Genomic DNA, 18,991 nt, shown 5'->3' on the forward strand with positions numbered 1-18,991 from the left:
TTGTGAGCAATTTAAGAAAAAACATTTAATGCTCCAGCATAAATGTGTCTTAACACATGTTGTTGGATAGGTTTGGTGTTGAGAAATTGAAAGAGAGGAAACTGGGATACTATAGCTGCAAACGGGCAACAACTTTATTTTTTACATAATTTCTTATCTTTATTTATAGATAGATGGCATAGATAGAGGAAAATGGTTTATTTGTAAATAACAAATCATGCTTGCTGCCAAATTAAATAAAACTGAATAAATTTGTACTACTTATTCAAATGACAGAACAGTTTACCAAATTCACTTCACCTCAAATAAACTTAAAAACTGTGAAATGGAGCCGTGGTTTCATAACATTACTAGTCTACCATCTTGTGGTCAGAGTGAGAAGTGTTGCGAGATTAATGCAGCCCTGAAGCCACTGCAGTACAATCTATGCCTCTGACCAGCAGTAGTTTGATAATCTAAACACATAATAGCTCAGAATAAGAGTTAAATTGTGAACTGATTATTTAAGTGAGTGCTGCCATTGAATGTGACATTATTTGTCTTATTATTCAATGATAACAATGAAGGAGCCCAACCTAGCTGACATGGGATAAAATCAGATTTAATACTCTGGACTGGTCATTAGAGAAGCACACAACGATATAGCCCAGGGCTGGGCAATTAAATTTGCAGAAGGGCCACATGAGAAACTGGAACCCCGAGCAGACATGCAAATCTCTCTTTTTTTTTTTAATACATTTACAAAAGGCATATTATCATGAATTAGTAATAAATTAATCCAATAAATTACTGTGTGTAGATATAGATTCGGTTATAATTGTGAAATACAAATTTCAAGTAAAATTACATTAATATTGTGTACCAAACGCCAACTGAAATTAACCGTTTCCAATGAAGAATGTGAAATATATAGATAAGCATTAATTATTAAATTAATTGCCAGTATATTTGATCAGTATGCATCAAGATTTGCATACGGTATTATCAGGCCAAACCATTAACCATTTCCAAAATCACTGCAGCACATCCATTGTTTTATGTTAACTTAACGTGAGGGCCGGTCAGGGAAAGTGGGCGGGCCGGATTTGGCCCCCGCGCCGGACGTTGCTGCGACTGTTTACAATCATATTCACATGTATTACAGCGTTAGTACTTGGGAACTGAACGCAGTAAATTAGGCGATCAATCAATTATTGCAAGTTGAAACATTACTGTTTTATTATGTGTTTTGAAAGAAATACTATATTAGCAGTGTACTTTGTTATGGGTGTATCCATGAGGAAATATCATTCATAGGTATATAGTTCATCCTTCTCCTACTATAACGGCGCTATAAAATACACGAGTAGTTTTACTTTAATTAAGTTTATTACTTCAGTCATGACAAACAATGACTTTCTGAGTGTTGGAGAGTGGCGTGACAGGAGGGAAATACGGTGGTGATCCGGTAGGAGGAGACAAGTGCCATCTCTTCCGCGCTCGCTTTTCCGAGACGATTTCTCTGTATTCATCGTATAAAAGCAGGACAGCTGCAAACAATGTGTTTTTCTTTGTTTATTTAACTCCTCGTCCTGGTAAAGACAAAAGGCGATCTCCGACGCAATTCGAGCGCCTCATCTATGCCGTGGAGTCGTGGGCCCCAGCGCACCGGCTTCAGCCATGGCGGCGGCCAAGCATACTGCCGCCGGCGGCGGTGACACAACGGACGACGAAGCAAGAGGTTATTCAATAATTTAATGCAATTCTCCCTAATTTGATTGTTTGCTGCGTCCAGGCTCAACGTGTCGCGTCGGGATTTTTCTGGCGAGCGTGATAAGCGTTGTCGTTCCGCTTGTTTATTCCGCAACGGTGACCGTAAGTTTGCGCTGATTCCAAAAGTAGGTCAGTAGATCAGTAGAGCAAAGTCACCCTTTCGACTCTTTATGCAACGCTTAACTATCTTTCACATTTGTAGACACTTCTGCTTAGCAAGACCGTGTCGATCGGTCATAATTCCATTTGAAATGAAAGCGAGAGGTTGCCTGCAGCAGTCTGAAAGACGAGCAAAATCAAATGAATGTTAGCTTAGCATTGTAGCAAGGCCTGTTTATCGGATCTCAAAAGTACCCGCTCGAGCTTTTTTTCCCCATGTTAGGACTGGATGTTGTCTTTTAAATACCACTTATGCTGACGTATGTACACCATCGAATCAAATGATCAATATATCACGTTAAGGCGGCCAGTTTAAAGTTAACAAACCCCCAACACTTTGTGATTAAAATTCATTAAAATCATAATTCTGTTTCATATCGCTGCTGGACATACCTGCATTTCAAAAATGTATTCACTGTCAATTTTACACACTCGGGTCTCACATCATTTTGTGACAGCCCAACAGATTTGTTTTTATCTTGTACAGAATGCACTTAAGTCATATTTTGACATGCACTAATATAAGGGTATAAAGAATTTAAATCGCATTTTAAATTTATACCTTATAATAAAGGTGGTATAGGCACTGATATTTGGTATCGACTCTCGTTCATTCCTAATTTTGTTGATGTATCTGATTTTTTTCAGTGATTTTAATTTATATCCCTGTATTCAGAAACATAACAAAAAAAACACAAACATAATCAGTCTGCATTCAAGACTACAAAAATCTAAGAATATTTTTTGCTTGGGAGGCTGTAATTTTGAGTATATGGACAATTTTAAATAAAACAGGGTATCTAAACAATTCAACGACCATAAGAAAAAATAGCAGTTGATTGGATCAGTCGCTGCACTGCGAGTCAAAACACTGAGGATTTTTGTATAAACTAACATAAAAATATGACTTAAGTAAAGCAGATGTTCGTTCATGTTAATGAGCTATCAATGTAGAGACCAGGATTATGCATGTAGGGATGCCCAATCATTTCTATAACCTAGTTATCAAGCAGATGATCTTTTAATTACTATTTGGGTCACAGCGTGGAAAAGAGCTAAAAATAGAGGTCATGGATTTCGCCTGCATTCGGTTTATCTCGTGCCGTTCTCTTATTTGAGCCTTCGTAGCTTGCCAAATACATCCATTTATTTGGGGGAGGGTGATCCAGTAACATTAAAACCAGTCCTTATGTGACGTTTATTATACTCGATTGCAATGTCATAAAATCTTAACATGTATGAAGGCTGTGTGAACAAATATTTCAGAAAACCGAACCTCTTAACCATTTTGACATTTTAGACGCATTTGCAGAAAGGGCAATAGATTATTAGGGGTATGTAATATTAATCTCTGACATTTAAACATTAACTATAGTATGTCAAAACGATTTTAGCATCACAATCATCATAACAATTTTGTTTACCACTGCAGCCTCTGCCTCCAAAGTTCCTGAACCTACTCCCACTATACAATTTGTGATAGATACCCCACACTTTGGAAATCTCTGCCATAGAAGATTGCTGGATGGATGGCTTTGGGGGGAAAGATTCATCTGTGTTGAAGAGGTGCAGGCTAGTTGTATGTATAGTGTCATGTGTAGCCTGTGAGCGCCTCAACCACTGAAGCTAAGCTTTAGTATCCCGCTGGCAGTGCCTGCATTCACTCATCGACATCTGTGTCCAATAATATTCTCGCATGCAAGCTTTTCTTTGAACACTTGGCAAGCCACGATTTTCACTATTTTCAGATGGAGGAGATTTATGACTAGAGACAACCACTGGTTTGTTGCCTAATAGATGATCCTCTTATTGTTAAACTATGGAAAATGAACACAATAGAAGTATTTTTTTAAACATTGAATCTTATTGATCTCTACACTGTCATCAATGTCACCCCTGTATTCCCCAATATGTGTAGTCGATATATATTGCATTACTATAATACAGCTGAAGCTCGACTCTTTGTGGTTTGGTTTCATTTGACTTGACTTTCTAACGCGGTTTAGTGCTGGACCCCAATTTTTTTTATCGTAAATACATACATTTTCTTTTTAACTGTGAGGACTAACTTTATAGCATTTGGAAAACAACACACATCCTTAGCACGAGTGATTTAATTTCCGTGACTAATTTAAAGTCGTTTGACAAGAAGATGTCGCAACAGCACTCTATTTTGGAACCACAGAGAAGCATCCAGAATGTTTAAACATACATCAGTGATTACCTGTCATCAGAGGATGTGCAGAATTGTATTAGCTGTGGCAAAGACTGCCCTCTAACTATGGGAATACATGCATGGTGAAAAAATGGTGGACACCCTGAACCGGTTGCCAGCAAATCGCAGGGCACACAGAGACGAACAACATTCCACACTCGCACCCGCACCTAGGGGCAATTTGGAGTGCTCAATTGGCCTACCAAGCATGTTTTTGGGATGTGGGAGGAAACCGGAGGACCCAGAGAAAACCCATGCAGGCACGGGGAGAACATGCAAACTCCACACAGGGAGGGCTGCAGGTGGAATCAAACTCACACCCTCTGAACTGTGAGGCGGACGTGCTAACTAGTGCCAGACATAAATATATAAAATAACAAAGTTGGTGCTGTCATCAATAAAAATAACAGTGAGAGGTTGTACACCATAACTTATAGCCTAGTGCCTTCTAGTGGCTGGAGGAAACCTCTAAACATGGCTCTATTCTCAAATTATGGACCCCGAAATCCGTGTAAAATCGAGCTTCAACTGTATTGAGATTTCCCAAAATATTACAAAGATGACAGAGGTTTGAAATTTGAAGTTTTCCACACCTAGAAACATTCGACTTCTGGGAGCTCCCGTGCATGCAGCATTTCCATCCACCTGCAGCTTGCTCTGTTTTTTCTCTCCTAGATGATGTGCTGGTTGAGGAAAACCAAATGAACTGCATCCCTCTACCCAGCCTGATGAATCCATCCTCGATGGTTGGCATGTCTTTGAGCATGGAAATGCCCAGGAAGCGAAAGGGCAGTGTGGACAACCAGTAAGTAAGACTACACATAGTATGTTATCAATTTTGTTTCTTTTAGTAAACACAAATGAATAAAATGACTGCCGATGATGCCTATTGTCTCCGTTTCTTCATCTTCTTAGGGAAACAAGATTGACCCCCATCCTCAATGCAGATATGGAAGAGGATCAAAACGAGTAGGTGTTCACGTGCGAGTGCACATGTTTTTGGACTGAACCTATCTATCTGGGAAATGTATACTAGAGCCCGACCGATGACTGATTCCAATATTGGTAGCTAAAAACAACCCCGCTGCTGCCTTCAAATCAAGAAATGCATAAAATTTCCACTTTGTTGGAAACTTTTGAAAATAATTTAATCAAAATATTGTGTGTGCCGTACTAAATATTGAGGTGTGGTCTGCATTTTACAGGTGTTTTTTTTTTTATAATAATATAATGTCAAATTGAAAGGTTTTTTTTTCTCTACAGCACAGATGGAGAGGATCAACATGCCAAAATGAAATGTTTCAGGTAGTAAACACCACTTTTGACACCACACATCCCAAACAAATGTGGAATACTATGCTGTTGCGCTCCTGGGGTAAAAGAAAATATCATTGTTTGTCTATGCAGGGAGCCACACAGCCAAATAGAAAAACGAAGGCGGGACAAAATGAACACGCTCATTGACAAGCTGTCAGACTTGATTCCAACTTGTAACCCAATGTCTCGGAAGCTGGACAAACTCACTGTGCTCAGAATGGCCGTTCAGCACCTCAAATCCCTCAGAGGTACCAGATATTACTCGGAATGAATCATCACTTTGATTCTCCCTATAAATATTGATGAATTATATTTGGAATGTGTTTTGGGATGTCTCGTATTGTTTTCACCACTTATTCATATTCCCATAACATTAAGAGAATGAAATGTGAAATCTAGGAATAGGATTTACAGTGGACCCCTTTTAATGTGGTAGATATTCTTCATTACAGATCTACTTGTAATATGTGAAAAATTGTGATAGACTATATTCTATATATTTTAAGTATTTTTTTAAAGACAAAGTCAGTCCACAAATTTTCTTTAGAATATGTTGTATGTGCGCCCACTTGTCAAAACACTGCATTCTGATTAATATTGTGTTTGTGGAATAAGAGTTAAGCAGCATGATTCACTTATTTTCGAATGGTTTTGAATCCTCCCACACTCCAGGTTCTGCAAGCTCTTTTTCTGACACCAACTATAAACCGTCATTCCTGCCTGATGAGGAGCTCCAACACCTTATCTTAAAGGTAGGCATATGACTTCATTTGCACTAACCTGCCATGCTTTATTCTAATTAGGGGTGTTCCGATCAGGGTTTTATCGATCATACAGTGAGCTCAACCGATTCTGATCCTGATCACCGCACATTCTTAAGTCACAAAATCTTTGCACTGCAACATGTGTATTAGGGCTCCTCAATTAATCACATTTTAATAATCACGATTTTGGCTTCAGATCATCTCAAAATTAATATAATCGCGTCCAAGCGATTATTTGGTGTTTCTGTTCTGAGACGTGCGTGCACAACTCAACCGCGACGCCCCCTCATGTGTTTAGAGTGGAGATGTAGGCCGTATTAACAGTCAGTGTTACAGTGTTCATATTTTAGACAAACGTGAACTGAACGTAGCACATTTTTGCTCCATGGACGTTTTTGTGAACGCGCTCTTTTCAAAACCATTGAATGGTTTTGAACGGCAGTTTATTTTTGTTCAAGGATGCTAGGTTTTCTCTTCTTAGACTTCAAAATAAAACCTTTTAACATGCTTTTCCAATTTCAAAAACATAATCGGGATTTCAATATTAAACAGAATAATCGTGATTATGATTTTTGCCCATAATCGAGCAGCCCTAATGTGTATGCAGTTTGCCATGTGTCCATATAGTGCTAAGAAAAAGGGGAGGGTACGTCATGAGATGTGAGTGGCCGGGTTTTGCATTGATCGATATGCTGATCATGTACTTTTTCAGGAAAATTAGCCCTTCACAATCACTGGCTGATGATCGGAGCACCACTAATTCTAATTTGGTGGCTTTTCATATGTGTAGTCTCTCTGGTAACGTGACGGTGTCTTGACCATGTTCTCACAGTGGCGCACCGTACTCTTCAGATTTTCTCTTTTTTGTTGTCGGCAGGCTGCGGACGGGTTCCTGTTTGTAGTCGGCTGTGATCGTGGGAAAATTGTTTTTGTCTCTGAGTCCATCACGAAGATATTAAATTATAGTCGGGTAACACTTGTTTTTGTTTTATTTGTTTTGTTTGTTTTTATTTTTACTCTACCTGCAGCATCTCCTGACACACTTAATAGGACACACCTAAAAACAAAGTACACATCATCAATCAGCAACAACCGCAAGAATGCAGATATTCAATACAAGGGCTTTATCAAACAATTGTATCGTGTGTGCTCCATTTTGACGATGCAGTACTACAAGCCCGCAAACTACGACAACAATAATAAACGTCTTGCCCAATTAATAATTGACAAAATATAAATTTTTGTAGGTACAAAAAATAATTGAACTTCTATATTGGGTATCATATTGTGCAAGTTGTCGTAACGTAGTCCATGGTGTGTGTATAAAATGAATTATTGACTTCCATTTAGTGGTGTGTTCTGGGGTGTGACATCTATTATCACCATGCCCTGTTAATAATTAAAACTATGGTTCTGACTTCTTGGTCATCATTGTAGGTCAGGTTGACACATTTTGGTTCTTCCCTCTAGGTGGAACTGATTGGACAGAGCTTCTTTGATTATGTCCACCCTAAAGACATAGGCAAAGTAAAGGAGCAGCTGTCGGCCTCTGAACTGTACCCACGGGAACGTCTAATAGATGCAAAAAGTAAAACAATTATTTTTGTTTCCTAAGTGTGTGCGTTCGCGTGAGAACATTTGTGATACTGTCATATCTACAGCTGGTTTGCAGGTGCAGGCTGACCTTCCAGTGGGCGCAGCACGATTGTGTTCAGGTGCACGGCGCTCCTTCTTCTGTCGCATGAAGTGCAACAAAAACCTCAAAGTTGAGGAGAAGGAATTGCAAGCCAGCACGTCCAAAAAGAAAGGTAGTCAAGTGATTCTGTGAATCCATTTGCCTTATATTGCCTCTTTGCTTTTGAAGTTCTGCGAAACCTCTACTTATGAACATTTCGAGTTACTAACCGGAGTCTCAAAACTTTTTTGCTCTATTACGAATCAAATTTGACATCTGAACCCGTGAACAGAGCATGTCGGGTGACGTGTGTCTCTACCCTACCTTACCCGCGTGTTAGCATATTGACAAGTTCATCCACAGTCAATCATGTCTCCTAAGCAAAAAGATGTGAGGGTAGTCAGAAGAGGGTGTAGCAAATGTCGAAATTAAGCATACGTGCATGGATTCTCCCACTCGCCATCTCCCACAGCCCACTGTCTCTCAAGCGTCTACTCCTAGACTAGAGCAAGCTGTCTACGTCTTTCAAGGTAAAGTTCTTATGGGAAAAATCCCTTCTGCTTGCGAACCTTTTGACCTACGATCACGGGACAAATTCGTAAATAGCGGTTTCACTGTATTAAGTACAGTACATCTGCAAAAATATCCCAACGTACTATTTCAATTTGGTCTGTATCTGTGTGCACTTAGAGTCGCAGAAATACTGCACAGTCCACTGTACAGGCTACATGCGGAGTTGGCACTCCAGTCAGCTGGAAGCAGAGGGCCAGTGCGACGCAGATAAGCAAGATAGCTCTCACTTCAGCTGTCTGGTCGCCGTGGGGCGCATCCACTCCAACTCGTCCCCGCAAGTTAATGGAGCTTTCCGGGTCAAACCCACAGAGTTCGTCACACGCTATACCATGGATGGCAAGTTTACCTTTGTTGATCAAAGGTAAACTGGAATTTCAGTACTTCAATTCTTTCCAAAATTTCTGTGGAAAACATTTGGGGAATTTATTATATATCAAATATATTATATAATTTTATGATTCTATATCACAGGTGTCAAACTCAAGGCCCGGAGGGGGGGCAGATACGGCCTGCCACATTATGTGGCCCGCGAAGACAAATTGTGCATTAAATTCGTGTCATTAGAATCGCAAATTGTCTTCACTTTTAATATATTTTTATATTTGACCAGTTTTTACTCGTCTGATTTGAAAACGAGTTATTTGTCAGTTTGTTTTGTAGCTTTTACTGTATATAATATGAGGTGCTCATACATTTATTTGGGTTGACTGTCATAATGGCCCTCTGAAAGAAGCTATGACTACAATGCGACCCACGAAAAAAATAAGTTTGACACCCCTGTTCTATATCATGATTATCCATGTTCCAAATGAGCTATTTTCAAAGTCTTTAGTGCCAAATGTTGGTAATGTAATCATGCTATTACTCACAAATGTTTTGTTCTAATTATTGGTGACTCTTTGCAGAGCAACAACCATTCTTGGTTACCTTCCCCAAGAATTGCTCGGTACTTCATGCTACGAGTACTTCCATCAAGACGATTTAGCGCATTTAGCTGACCGTCATCGAAAAGGTAAGTTAAATTTCTTGACAGTCAATCCCTCTGCCTAAATAGGCGAGAGCCATATCAACACAATTCCTTTTTTGCTGCGTCTCCATCTTACAGTGCTACGAAGTAAGGAGAAAATAGACACGAACCGCTATAAGTTCAAAACAAAATATGGCTCTTTTGTCACGCTGCAAAGTCAGTGGTTTAGTTTTGTAAACCCATGGACCAAAGAAGTTGAATATATCGTGTCAACAAATACAGTCATATCGTAAGTAGAAGCTTCACGGGTTCATTTTTATCGGCTAAATGTAGGGAGCTATTTCATCAGCGCTCTCCCTTTCTCTCACCACAGGAATGATCACAGTCGAACAAGTCGGTCAGGGAACAAGACTGAAGAGTCTTCTAAGGCTGTAGCAGGTCCGTTAAAATGACTTAAAAAGTACTCATTGTATGGTGTTGTAAAATAACTTGAGTCACTGTTCCCGCTCATTTATTTTAGAAGATGGAAAGAAATCTCTTCCAATAATACCAGGCATCTCTACCACACCTGGTACGATGATATACGCTGGAACTATTGGGACTCAGATTGCCAATGAGCTGCTTGACTTTAATAGGTGAGGAATAATTGTGACTTTACCTCTCCCTCCTTATTTTCTGTAAACTTGCGTTGTCAGAAATGTCTTGATATAATTTAATTTTCTGTGCCGTTTTAGAATGAACTCATCACCCTCCAGTGGTAATGTGAGCCCATTTAGTCTGCCACTGGACAAATCTCCACTCACCACGACGCATCACCAAGTCAACCACAATGTGAGTGTCAGCAACAATGTGAGTGAATTTCAAACTCTTTATTCAAAGTCTGTTTGAAAATACCTTTTAGTAGTTCCTTAATAAAAGCATTGCTGCCATCCAAATTTCACGAATTGGATATTTTTTAAATGAACCAAAAAAAAAACAATGTTTCAGGCTTCGGCTTACATTCTTTACCTTTTAAGTGCTCCCGTTCCTTAATTTTGCATACAAATTGGACATACTTTAACTGTGACAGATGTCTTGTGGTGTTGACACAGAGAAGATTTTTAAACACATGTTCTCATGCTATTGAATGAGCGGTTCTGTTAATAGAGTGTGTTATCATCTACCTTGCCAAGTTATATTTAGCCCCCACAGTTTCATTTCACCACCATGTATTTTGCTGTCCAGGTGCCAAATGGGGATGTGACAGAGGAGGAGATGCCAGAAAAGTCCAACTCAGAAGATGAGCTTCAGGGGGCGCTTATTCCTGGAAGGGAGACACTGATGGGTACATTCCATAATTATTTTCCTCTGCTGTCATTTAAATGCTGTCCGTGCATGTGCTTGTTCGTTCTCTTGTCTACGAAAGGGATAAAAAAAATTGTTGGTATCTCCCTCAGTTATGTTGTTTCCAATCCAATTTTCTTTATACGTCCATAACTTTGTTCTCTCTCTGAACCCACCACAGAGGACAGCTCACAGCTAGACCTGGACAGCATGGTTGAACCGGGCCTTGGCAGTCTTAGTAATGACGAAGCAGCGATGGCAGTGATTATGAGACTCCTGGAGACAGACTCCAACTTGGGTGAAGGCGAGGACTTTGAAGAGATGCACTGGTCCTTATAGAATCCGCAGTTGAAAGCCGAGACAGTGACAAAAATACTCTGTCAGGCTGTGTTTGATTCATGAATCAATCCTACTATAAGCTATGTGAACGACTCTTCTTAATAGGCAACTGTGTCGCCAAAGATAAGGAACACTGGCTTTTCTCGGGAGGATCTACACGTGCCTCCAAAACCTTACTGCAATCTGCCTGCCATGGAAAAATGATAATTGACTGCTTAATAGTGACTGAGGCAAATCTGTTGCCATTAAGAACATTGTTGAGACAAACAGTGATTTGGGAGTTCTGATTATGTTTTCCACCTACACTTGAACACAGGATGAGAGTGATGCAAAAAAATGCACTGAACTGCCCCCCTCCCTTTTTTGTGTTCCATTGAACTCTGATGAAAAAGGAGCAATTCTACTCCTGTTGGTGAACCTCCCCCTTCCCACTTTTGCCTCAGAGCACGTTTTTGTCCCTGTTGGTTTATGAACATTGCATTACCCGCATGTGCAATTCATAATACCACTTAAATAGACGTTAAGTGACGATGGCTCAGCAATCACCTCATATCTGTCTTATTAAAGCTACGATATAGTTTATTTTTCAAGTGTGATAGTATAAAAGGTGAATACTCAGGACTGATGGGGGGTGAAAAATAGCCACCCACTATTACCGTAAAGTCACGCAGTTCTTAGCAACTGTAGCAGTATTTAACAATTTACATTATTCCCTTACATACTTAAACTTGAAACGTGTAATTGTTTTGTTCACATGTGCAACTGTGTTCTTACTTTTGGTCTGATTTATAATAAGGTTTTTATCAGTGGCAGTCATCTATTCAGAGATTTAAGGGATTATTTTACGTACTAGTCATCATGCATTCCACAAATGTTTATGATACACGTACATTTCTGTTGCTGTACTTTGATCTGACATTTGAATGAGAGTCTTTCAGTCGGCGTTACCTCATGTTTAGTCCACAGTTGTCCTTGCACGCAACACACTACACAGGAAGGCTTGTGTGGGATAGAACTGTTGAACCAGTTAGCCTTTCGTGGGTTGGAGGTGTCTCAAACTACTACATATTAAAAATAAGCAGACACATTATTGTGACAAAAGTATTTGGACACCTGCTCATTACAAATATGTATGTCAGCCCCTTTGCAACGCTAACACTTTGAACTACTCTCCCTATTTTAGAGTCACTATTGTGTTTTATCACAGTTGTGTTTAATGGCTTTGTAGGGCCAGGCCTCATACTTTCTCGCAAAACTCACCCAAGCATGCATTTATGAACCTTGCTGCAAACATTGGTGCAAATTGTGTGGGAACAGAATTGGGTCTTCCCCCCAATGTTTACCATAAAGTGGAACGCGTCCAGTTGTAAAAAAAGTCGAGATGAATTATGTCAATGAAGGCAGAATTAATCCAGCTCTTTGATAGAGTAGTATGTCTCAAGACTTTTGTGTTTTTATTAGGGTGCATTTCAATTTGAAAAAAGTTGTATTATTCATCATCAAAAAAAAAAAATTAACACATTGTAAGATCATCTGTTACCCTGTTAGACATTTTGTGTATGTGTGCTAATGAAGGCCTTTTGTATTTAAGTGCTTTGTGAAGGATGGGATGCAGTGGCTTATGAAATTATTCAGCCCCCTTGAAATTGTTATCTGTTGCCTCCTGTCAAGATATGAATGAATGAAACAAAATTCATGCAATATTTAATTTTGATGTTTAATTTTCCCCAAAAGTTTATCATGCGGAGCGCTGTTCGATCAAACATTGAAATGGACAGAGTATCGTACTGCAAACCTATCAAGACCTGGCTGTCCCTCTAAATGTTTAGCCCAAACAAGAAAAACACTCATCAGAGATGCAGCCATGATGCCCACTGGATGAATGTTCCATTGGAAGTTTGCCAAACCCCCAGGGAGACACAAAAAACGTGGAAAAAGGTGCTCTCGTCAAATGAGACCATAATTGATTTTTTTGAGGAGCAAAATGTGATACTTTTCCCGTGAGAGTAACTGGACATCAAAACACCATGTCCTCTGTCAAACATGAAGAAGGCAGCATCATGGTCACGTTTCTTCAGGAAGACAGGGAACACCGTTGATGGGAAAATGGATGGAGCCAAATACAGGATCATTCTGGAAGAAAACCCCTTGGGGTTTGCAAAAGAGCTGAGACAGGGATGGCGATTTATCTTCCAACAAGACAATGATCCAAAACATAAAGCAAAATCTACAATAGAATGGTTCACCAATAAACACATGCAGTCAGAATGTCAAAGTCCAAACCTGAATCTGTGGAAAGGTCTGGAAATTTCTCTTCACAAATGCTCTCCATGCAATCTACCTGACTTGGAGCTGTTTTGCAAGGGAGAAAATTGGAAAAAAATGTTAGTATCTCGATGTGCAAAACTGATAGAGATATACCCCCAAAAGACTTGCGCCTGTAATCGTAGCCGAAGCTGCTTCTACAATGTATGAACTCGGGGGCTGAATCATTTTACATGACCCACTTTCAGTTTGGTGAAAAACAAAAAAGGGTTTAGAATACCTAGAATTTTGCTTCACTGCTTGATTATGTGTACGTATTTATGTGTGTATAAATATATATATATATATGTATGTATATATATATATATATATAGATATATGTGTGTCTATACATATATATGTGTATATATACATATATATGTAAATATAGATATGTATATATAGATATATAAGTATATATAAAATATATGTATGTATATATATATGTGTGTGTGTGTATGTATATATATATATATATATATATATATATATATATATACGTAGATATGTAAATAAATATACATACGTATATAATATATATATTATATATATAATAAAAATATATAATACATATACGTATTATATATATATATACGTATACGTATATAGATATAGATATATAGGAAATACGCATTTGATCTCTAACTAATTTTGTGAGTTTGCCCTCTGACAAAGAAGTGAACAGTCTATAATTTTAAAGGTAGGGTTTTTTTTTTAACAATGAGAGACAGCATATAGAAAAGAAAATCCAGAAAACCACATTATATAAAGGATATAAATAGATTTGCATTTCATTGAGGGAAATAAGTATTTGATCCCCTGCCAACCATTAACAATTCTGACTCCCACAGACTGGTTTACTAGTACTCCTTCTCTTTAGACACAATGTCACCTACAGCAAATATATGTATATGTAATACCTTGTATATGTAATATATATATCTGTTAAAACCTGAGATTTGGCAAAAGGTTCAAGGGGGCTTTTATATACTATCTAATACTTTTGCAAGCCACAGTTTGTTAGAAATTCACCCATAGTGTTTGTATACAATTCAGTCACCGAAACCAACACGGCCAAAGACTGAGTACCAGCCGAGCTATATATTATAATTCCATGTATCCTTACTGCCATTGTTCCCACTGCTATCCTTTTGGGACTGTTGCAGGTTTTATTATTAGTTATTTATGATTGATGAATAATTATGTGTCGTATGCTCGAAATACAAGGGGCCCACAGATTAAGGTTCTGAACTCGTGGACACTCCTGCTTCTGTCCAAAGTGCCTTTGGACATTTCCACTTTAACATGCAATAAGCCGATCTGTTTTATTTTCACGTGTGACATCTCAGCTGACTGAAAATAGGGCTACTTGTATGATGTTTAATTGCAGAGCTGCATTTGACTTGACACTGTGTTGGCATGTCATGATTTGAATAAAGCAGACGCCGTGATCGCAGCTTTGGTATTAACTACCTGACCATTAACTACCTGGAGAGCAGGGCAGTTTTTCCGCCGATGCTAGTTAAGCTTGTTAGTTTCTACACATTATGTGGGTTGTTGTAGCTCTACATTTTCCCATTCTTGTCACGCTCCACTTCAGCTTCTTTTGTGAGTGAGACGCCGTCCAGGAAGGGTTCATGTTTTACCTCATAGATTTTAGATATGGTGTTTTGCTATTATGTTTTTCTTTTCTCTTTCCTGTCGCATGGCTCTTTATATGATGTCACGATTGACTGGTGCATGTGAGCATTCATACACCTGACTACCCCTGCACAGGAAGTTTAAGCTTGAATTTGACATTTGTAAAATATGGTATACTGTTTTCAGACACGTCCTGCCATTCAGAGTTTAATTACTCTTTCGTGTTTGGCTCAAGAGGAAGCCCGTACTGTATTTGTCTATGGCATATTGCTGCTAGAATTAACAAGTGTGGCATGTCTCACCAGGCAGTCTTGTTAATAAATGGTAGTTTAATTAACTCGAGTTAATTACAATGCCCATGGGGTCATGTTGGGCCAACTAATGTCAACTAATCAATGAGCAAATGAATAATTTTTGTGTATCAAATTTCAATCAATTAATCATTAGCTTTTTTTAATAGTCCAATTCCTCAGAATTTCACCTTATCAATAGTATATATTCTCAGATTTTTGTAGTCCCCTATGTATCCATGATCATGTTTGTGTTGAATTTTTTGTTGATACATTGAAACACAAGTTTTTACCGATTTTCTGGCTTGTTCCATCCAAATCTGTGACTTAATCATAAAACAATTTACGCATTTTTCTAGACTGTGAATGTGAGATAATGCATTTTCAATAAAGCGTGAATTATAACATTGTGTATCAGATCAATTTGTCAAATAACTGCAAAATTAATCAATTATTAAAATAATCACGAGATGCAGCTCTACTTTCCATCCATTTTCCGTACCGCTTGCCCCCACGAGGGTCACGGGCATGCCAGAGCCTATCCCTGCGGTCTCTGGGTACCAGGCAGCGTACACCCTGAACTGGTTGCTATCCAATTGCAGAGCACACAGAGACAAACAAACATTCACACTCACAATCAAATCTACGAAGAATTTAGAGTGCTCAATTCACCTACCAAGCATGTTTTTGGAATGTAGGAGGAAACAGAGTACCCGGAGAAAAGCCATGCTTGCACGGGGAGAACATGCAGACATCTGGACTTTGAACTTTTGAAAGGAAACAATACTGTTTTGTTTGTTTGTTTGTTTGTTTGTTTGTTTGTTTGTTTGTTTGTTTGTTTGTTTGTTTGTTTGTTTGTTTGTTTGTTTGTTTGTTTGCAAATACAAACCTTCAAATTGGGGCATGCAAATGTATTTATTCATCTATCCAGAGGACAAGTTTTAATGTAGTCGTACACTCCACAAATCTGGCCAGTTTGGAATAGTGTTAAGGTTTTTTTTTTCTCCATCCTATCTCTAAAAAGTCTACCCGTACCCACTGGGGTGATCAGCTTTGAGTAAATTTCAGATGCACTCTCGTCAGGCAATGCTAAGCTGGGATTTGTTTGTTGTGTCGAAGTGAAGGCTCAACTCAGATTGATTGCTCCACAGAATGGGGCAGGCTGCAAGCATGTCTCACTGGAAAGAAAAGAATATTACTGAGCTCTACGAATGGTCCAGGTAATGTCTATTTCATTTGTGCTTTTGAATGTATATAACATGATTAGGAACTTAAGAGTGCAAGAAAGTGTGTTACCACCAGCTTGCCTTTTTTTCGGTTAACAAAATGCAGCACTTCCCTTATGACTAAAATCTTTTGTAACATTTTAAGTTGATTTAATTATTTAAGAGGAAATCAAACTATCTGAAGACATGAATGTGAGCCGTTTTAGGAGGTGCTGTGGAGAAAGTGGTTCAAAATCATTTGACTCATCTGAACATTCATCTGCAGGATTTAGTCAACATTTCCAGCACGCGTAATCTGCCCGCATTAATCTCGGACATGTGTTTCTCCTCATTAATTTGACATCAAATATATTGTACAGAATTTCCTTGCTTCATGTCAAACAATTCCAAAGTTATTCACACTCTGGCCAAATTTTGATGTAATCGATTTTAATCCTGCAAATCAGTACACATCTCTTAGCTGAAAAAATTACAGTGGTTCTAAAACCTAAACACATATTTTATTACATCATTTTTTAGATTGCGATGTTATTTTTTTAAAACGTCAACATTACATGACAAATAATGAAAACTGTTCTGCCCCTAAATGGAAATGTATCTTCCTTGTCTTGCGGCAGAATGTTTATTCATAAATGCCCAAGTGGACTCATTACTCTCCACGAGTTTCAAAGGCATTTCTGTAATGTAACAGTGGGCATGCAGTCAGCTGAGTATGCAGAAGAGATATTCCGCACACTGGACAAAAATGAGGTAAGAAATATACACTGAATACAATCGTGAGCACAAAGCTGTCATAAAAAAAAGAGCACCTATTGTTCCAGGATGGGTTAGTAGATTTCAGGGAGTACGTCATGGCCATCAGTATGCTCGTTGAAGGCTCGGCAGTGGAGAGGCTTCGTTGGTCCTTCAAGCTATTTGACAAAGATGGAGATGGGGCCATCATAAGGGAGGAGATGCTGGGCATTATGCAGGTGTGTCTGTACGAGTGTTTTCTGTTTGTGTTTGACGCATCATTCCTGACATCACCAAGTTTGTGTTCTCCATATGTTCCCAGGCTGTTTATAAAATGAATGAAGCAGTGGATTTAAATGAACCAAACTCCCTAACAGCTGAAGAATGCACTGATCAGATGTTTTTGAGATTAGACAAAGACAAAAATGGTGAGAACATTTATTTTCCAATCTTTTTACTGTGCCTAGAGTGGATATACTGTAAAGTCTACAAACCCCTTCTCGTTGAAATGCCTCGTAAATCCTTTCAAAACGTTTCTTACCATTTTATAACCTGCACAACTCAAATGAAATAAATTGGGTGGCCAGATAGGCGCGTTGAAAAATATCCAATTCTGACTTTTCATCAGCTGGAACTAAGAGGGCCACCACACTTTCACATTCTCTTGTTGTTACATTTGCAAGAAAACATTTGCAAACATTGGTATGTTATCTGCTTGTTTTGGTGTCATGTTTGCCCGTCCTTGTTTTGCCTGTAGCCGTCATCAGTGTAGAGGAGTTCATAGAGGGAGCGTTGGATGATGACTGGATCAGAAAGATGCTGGAATGTGATCCCTGCACCGTGAGGGTGGAGAGGCCCCCGAAGAGGGACTTGGCAATGGGAGTCTAGGATTGATTGAAACTTCTTGTGTCAATTCAAAAACTTCTTGATTGAAATCTCTAGAAATAAGTTTCTTTCACATTATTAAGCTTATAAAGCTATAAATGAGACAGCTGAGACAGTGATGCCTGCGTTACATTTCTGTGTTGATGGTGGTTTGCATATCTATTAAGATTTTGGATAATGTATATTTATAATATTTATTATTTGCTTGCTTGTTTGAAGAGATGATCCAACAATAATAATATAGTAGCTAATCTTATGCATTATAGCATTGTGTGCAGATAATGTTTTGTAAAAATGCAACGTGGGCTGCACGGTTTGCAAGTTGCCTTTGCATGTTCTCCCATGTGCCTCCATATTGCCCATAGGTTTGAGCGTGTCAGTGGATGGTCTGTCTATGTGTGCCCTGCAATTGGCTAGCAACCAGTTCAGGGTGTCCCCCACCTACTACCAGAAGTCAGCTAAGATAGACTTCAGCACACCCGCAATATTGTGAGGAGAAGTGATTCAGAAAATGGATGGCTGGGTGGATGGATGGATGGATGGATGGATGGATGGATGGATGGATGGATGGATGGATGGATGGATGGATGGATGGATGGATGGATGGATGGATGGATGGATGGATGGATGGATGGATGGATGGATGGATGGATGGATGGATGGATGGATGGATGGATGGATGGATGGATGGATGGGATGCACTGTCCAAACATGGATTTGATTTTGCACCAAGTATACAAGCGCAGAGTGGGAGCTATGAGGTACAGTTGTAATCAAAGTCTGACAGTGAGCATAGAAGCCTACACAGATAGAAGAATGTACTCAAGCA

General features: G+C 38.9%; 2 protein-coding genes across 5 annotated transcripts; both read left to right on the forward strand.

Annotated features, from left to right (window-relative positions):
• The first annotated feature begins 1,423 nt into the window (after positions 1–1,423).
• Positions 1,424–15,724, forward strand: bmal2 (basic helix-loop-helix ARNT like 2). 3 transcript variants are annotated; one of them, XM_088379004.1, is made up of 18 exons: positions 1,425–1,720; positions 3,344–3,477; positions 4,802–4,931; positions 5,042–5,095; positions 5,390–5,431; positions 5,534–5,691; positions 6,116–6,195; positions 7,085–7,177; positions 7,678–7,795; positions 7,869–8,015; positions 8,573–8,816; positions 9,361–9,467; positions 9,561–9,711; positions 9,796–9,860; positions 9,943–10,057; positions 10,157–10,271; positions 10,647–10,746; positions 10,927–15,724. In XM_088379004.1, exons 3-18 carry the CDS (start codon positions 4,828–4,830, stop codon positions 11,082–11,084), a joined length of 1,851 nt encoding a protein of 616 aa, XP_088235130.1. In that variant the 5' UTR covers positions 1,425–1,720; positions 3,344–3,477; positions 4,802–4,827; the 3' UTR covers positions 11,085–15,724. The 3 variants fall into 3 exon arrangements, with proteins under 3 accessions (XP_088235129.1, XP_088235130.1, XP_088235128.1); XM_088379003.1 differs by lacking the exon at positions 3,344–3,477 and having other exon boundaries at positions 1,424–1,720; positions 10,157–10,253; XM_088379002.1 differs by lacking the exon at positions 3,344–3,477.
• A 675-nt stretch (positions 15,725–16,399) lies between these two features.
• On the forward strand, positions 16,400–18,750 carry LOC148396570 (guanylyl cyclase inhibitory protein). 2 transcript variants are annotated; one of them, XM_088379141.1, is made up of 5 exons: positions 16,400–16,539; positions 17,163–17,295; positions 17,367–17,516; positions 17,600–17,705; positions 18,035–18,750. In XM_088379141.1, the coding sequence occupies exons 1-5, from the start codon at positions 16,472–16,474 to the stop codon at positions 18,163–18,165; spliced, it is 588 nt and encodes a 195-aa protein (XP_088235267.1). In that variant the 5' UTR covers positions 16,400–16,471; the 3' UTR covers positions 18,166–18,750. The 2 variants fall into 2 exon arrangements, with proteins under 2 accessions (XP_088235267.1, XP_088235268.1); XM_088379142.1 differs by having other exon boundaries at positions 16,479–16,539; positions 17,237–17,295.
• The last annotated feature ends 241 nt before the right edge of the window (positions 18,751–18,991 follow it).

Source organism: Syngnathus floridae, chromosome 6, assembly GCF_059516105.1.
Source record: "Syngnathus floridae isolate MCC-2025c chromosome 6, RoL_Sflo_1.0, whole genome shotgun sequence".
Taxonomy (NCBI): Eukaryota; Metazoa; Chordata; class Actinopteri; order Syngnathiformes; family Syngnathidae; genus Syngnathus; species Syngnathus floridae.

Bases quoted from the DNA above. Each gene is read 5' to 3' on its own strand.
- bmal2 (XM_088379002.1), top strand. From the start codon at position 1,660: ATGGCGGCGGCCAAGCATACTGCCGCCGGCGGCGGTGACACAACGGAC. The intron at 7,796-7,868 runs GTAAAACAATTA...TCATATCTACAG, and splicing joins ACGTCTAATAGATGCAAAAA to CTGGTTTGCAGGTGCAGGCT. The intron at 10,747-10,926 runs GTACATTCCATA...AACCCACCACAG, and splicing joins TGGAAGGGAGACACTGATGG to AGGACAGCTCACAGCTAGAC.
- LOC148396570 (XM_088379141.1), top strand. From the start codon at position 16,472: ATGGGGCAGGCTGCAAGCATGTCTCACTGGAAAGAAAAGAATATTACT. The intron at 16,540-17,162 runs GTAATGTCTATT...GTCTTGCGGCAG, and splicing joins GAGCTCTACGAATGGTCCAG to AATGTTTATTCATAAATGCC. The intron at 17,517-17,599 runs GTGTGTCTGTAC...ATATGTTCCCAG, and splicing joins AGATGCTGGGCATTATGCAG to GCTGTTTATAAAATGAATGA.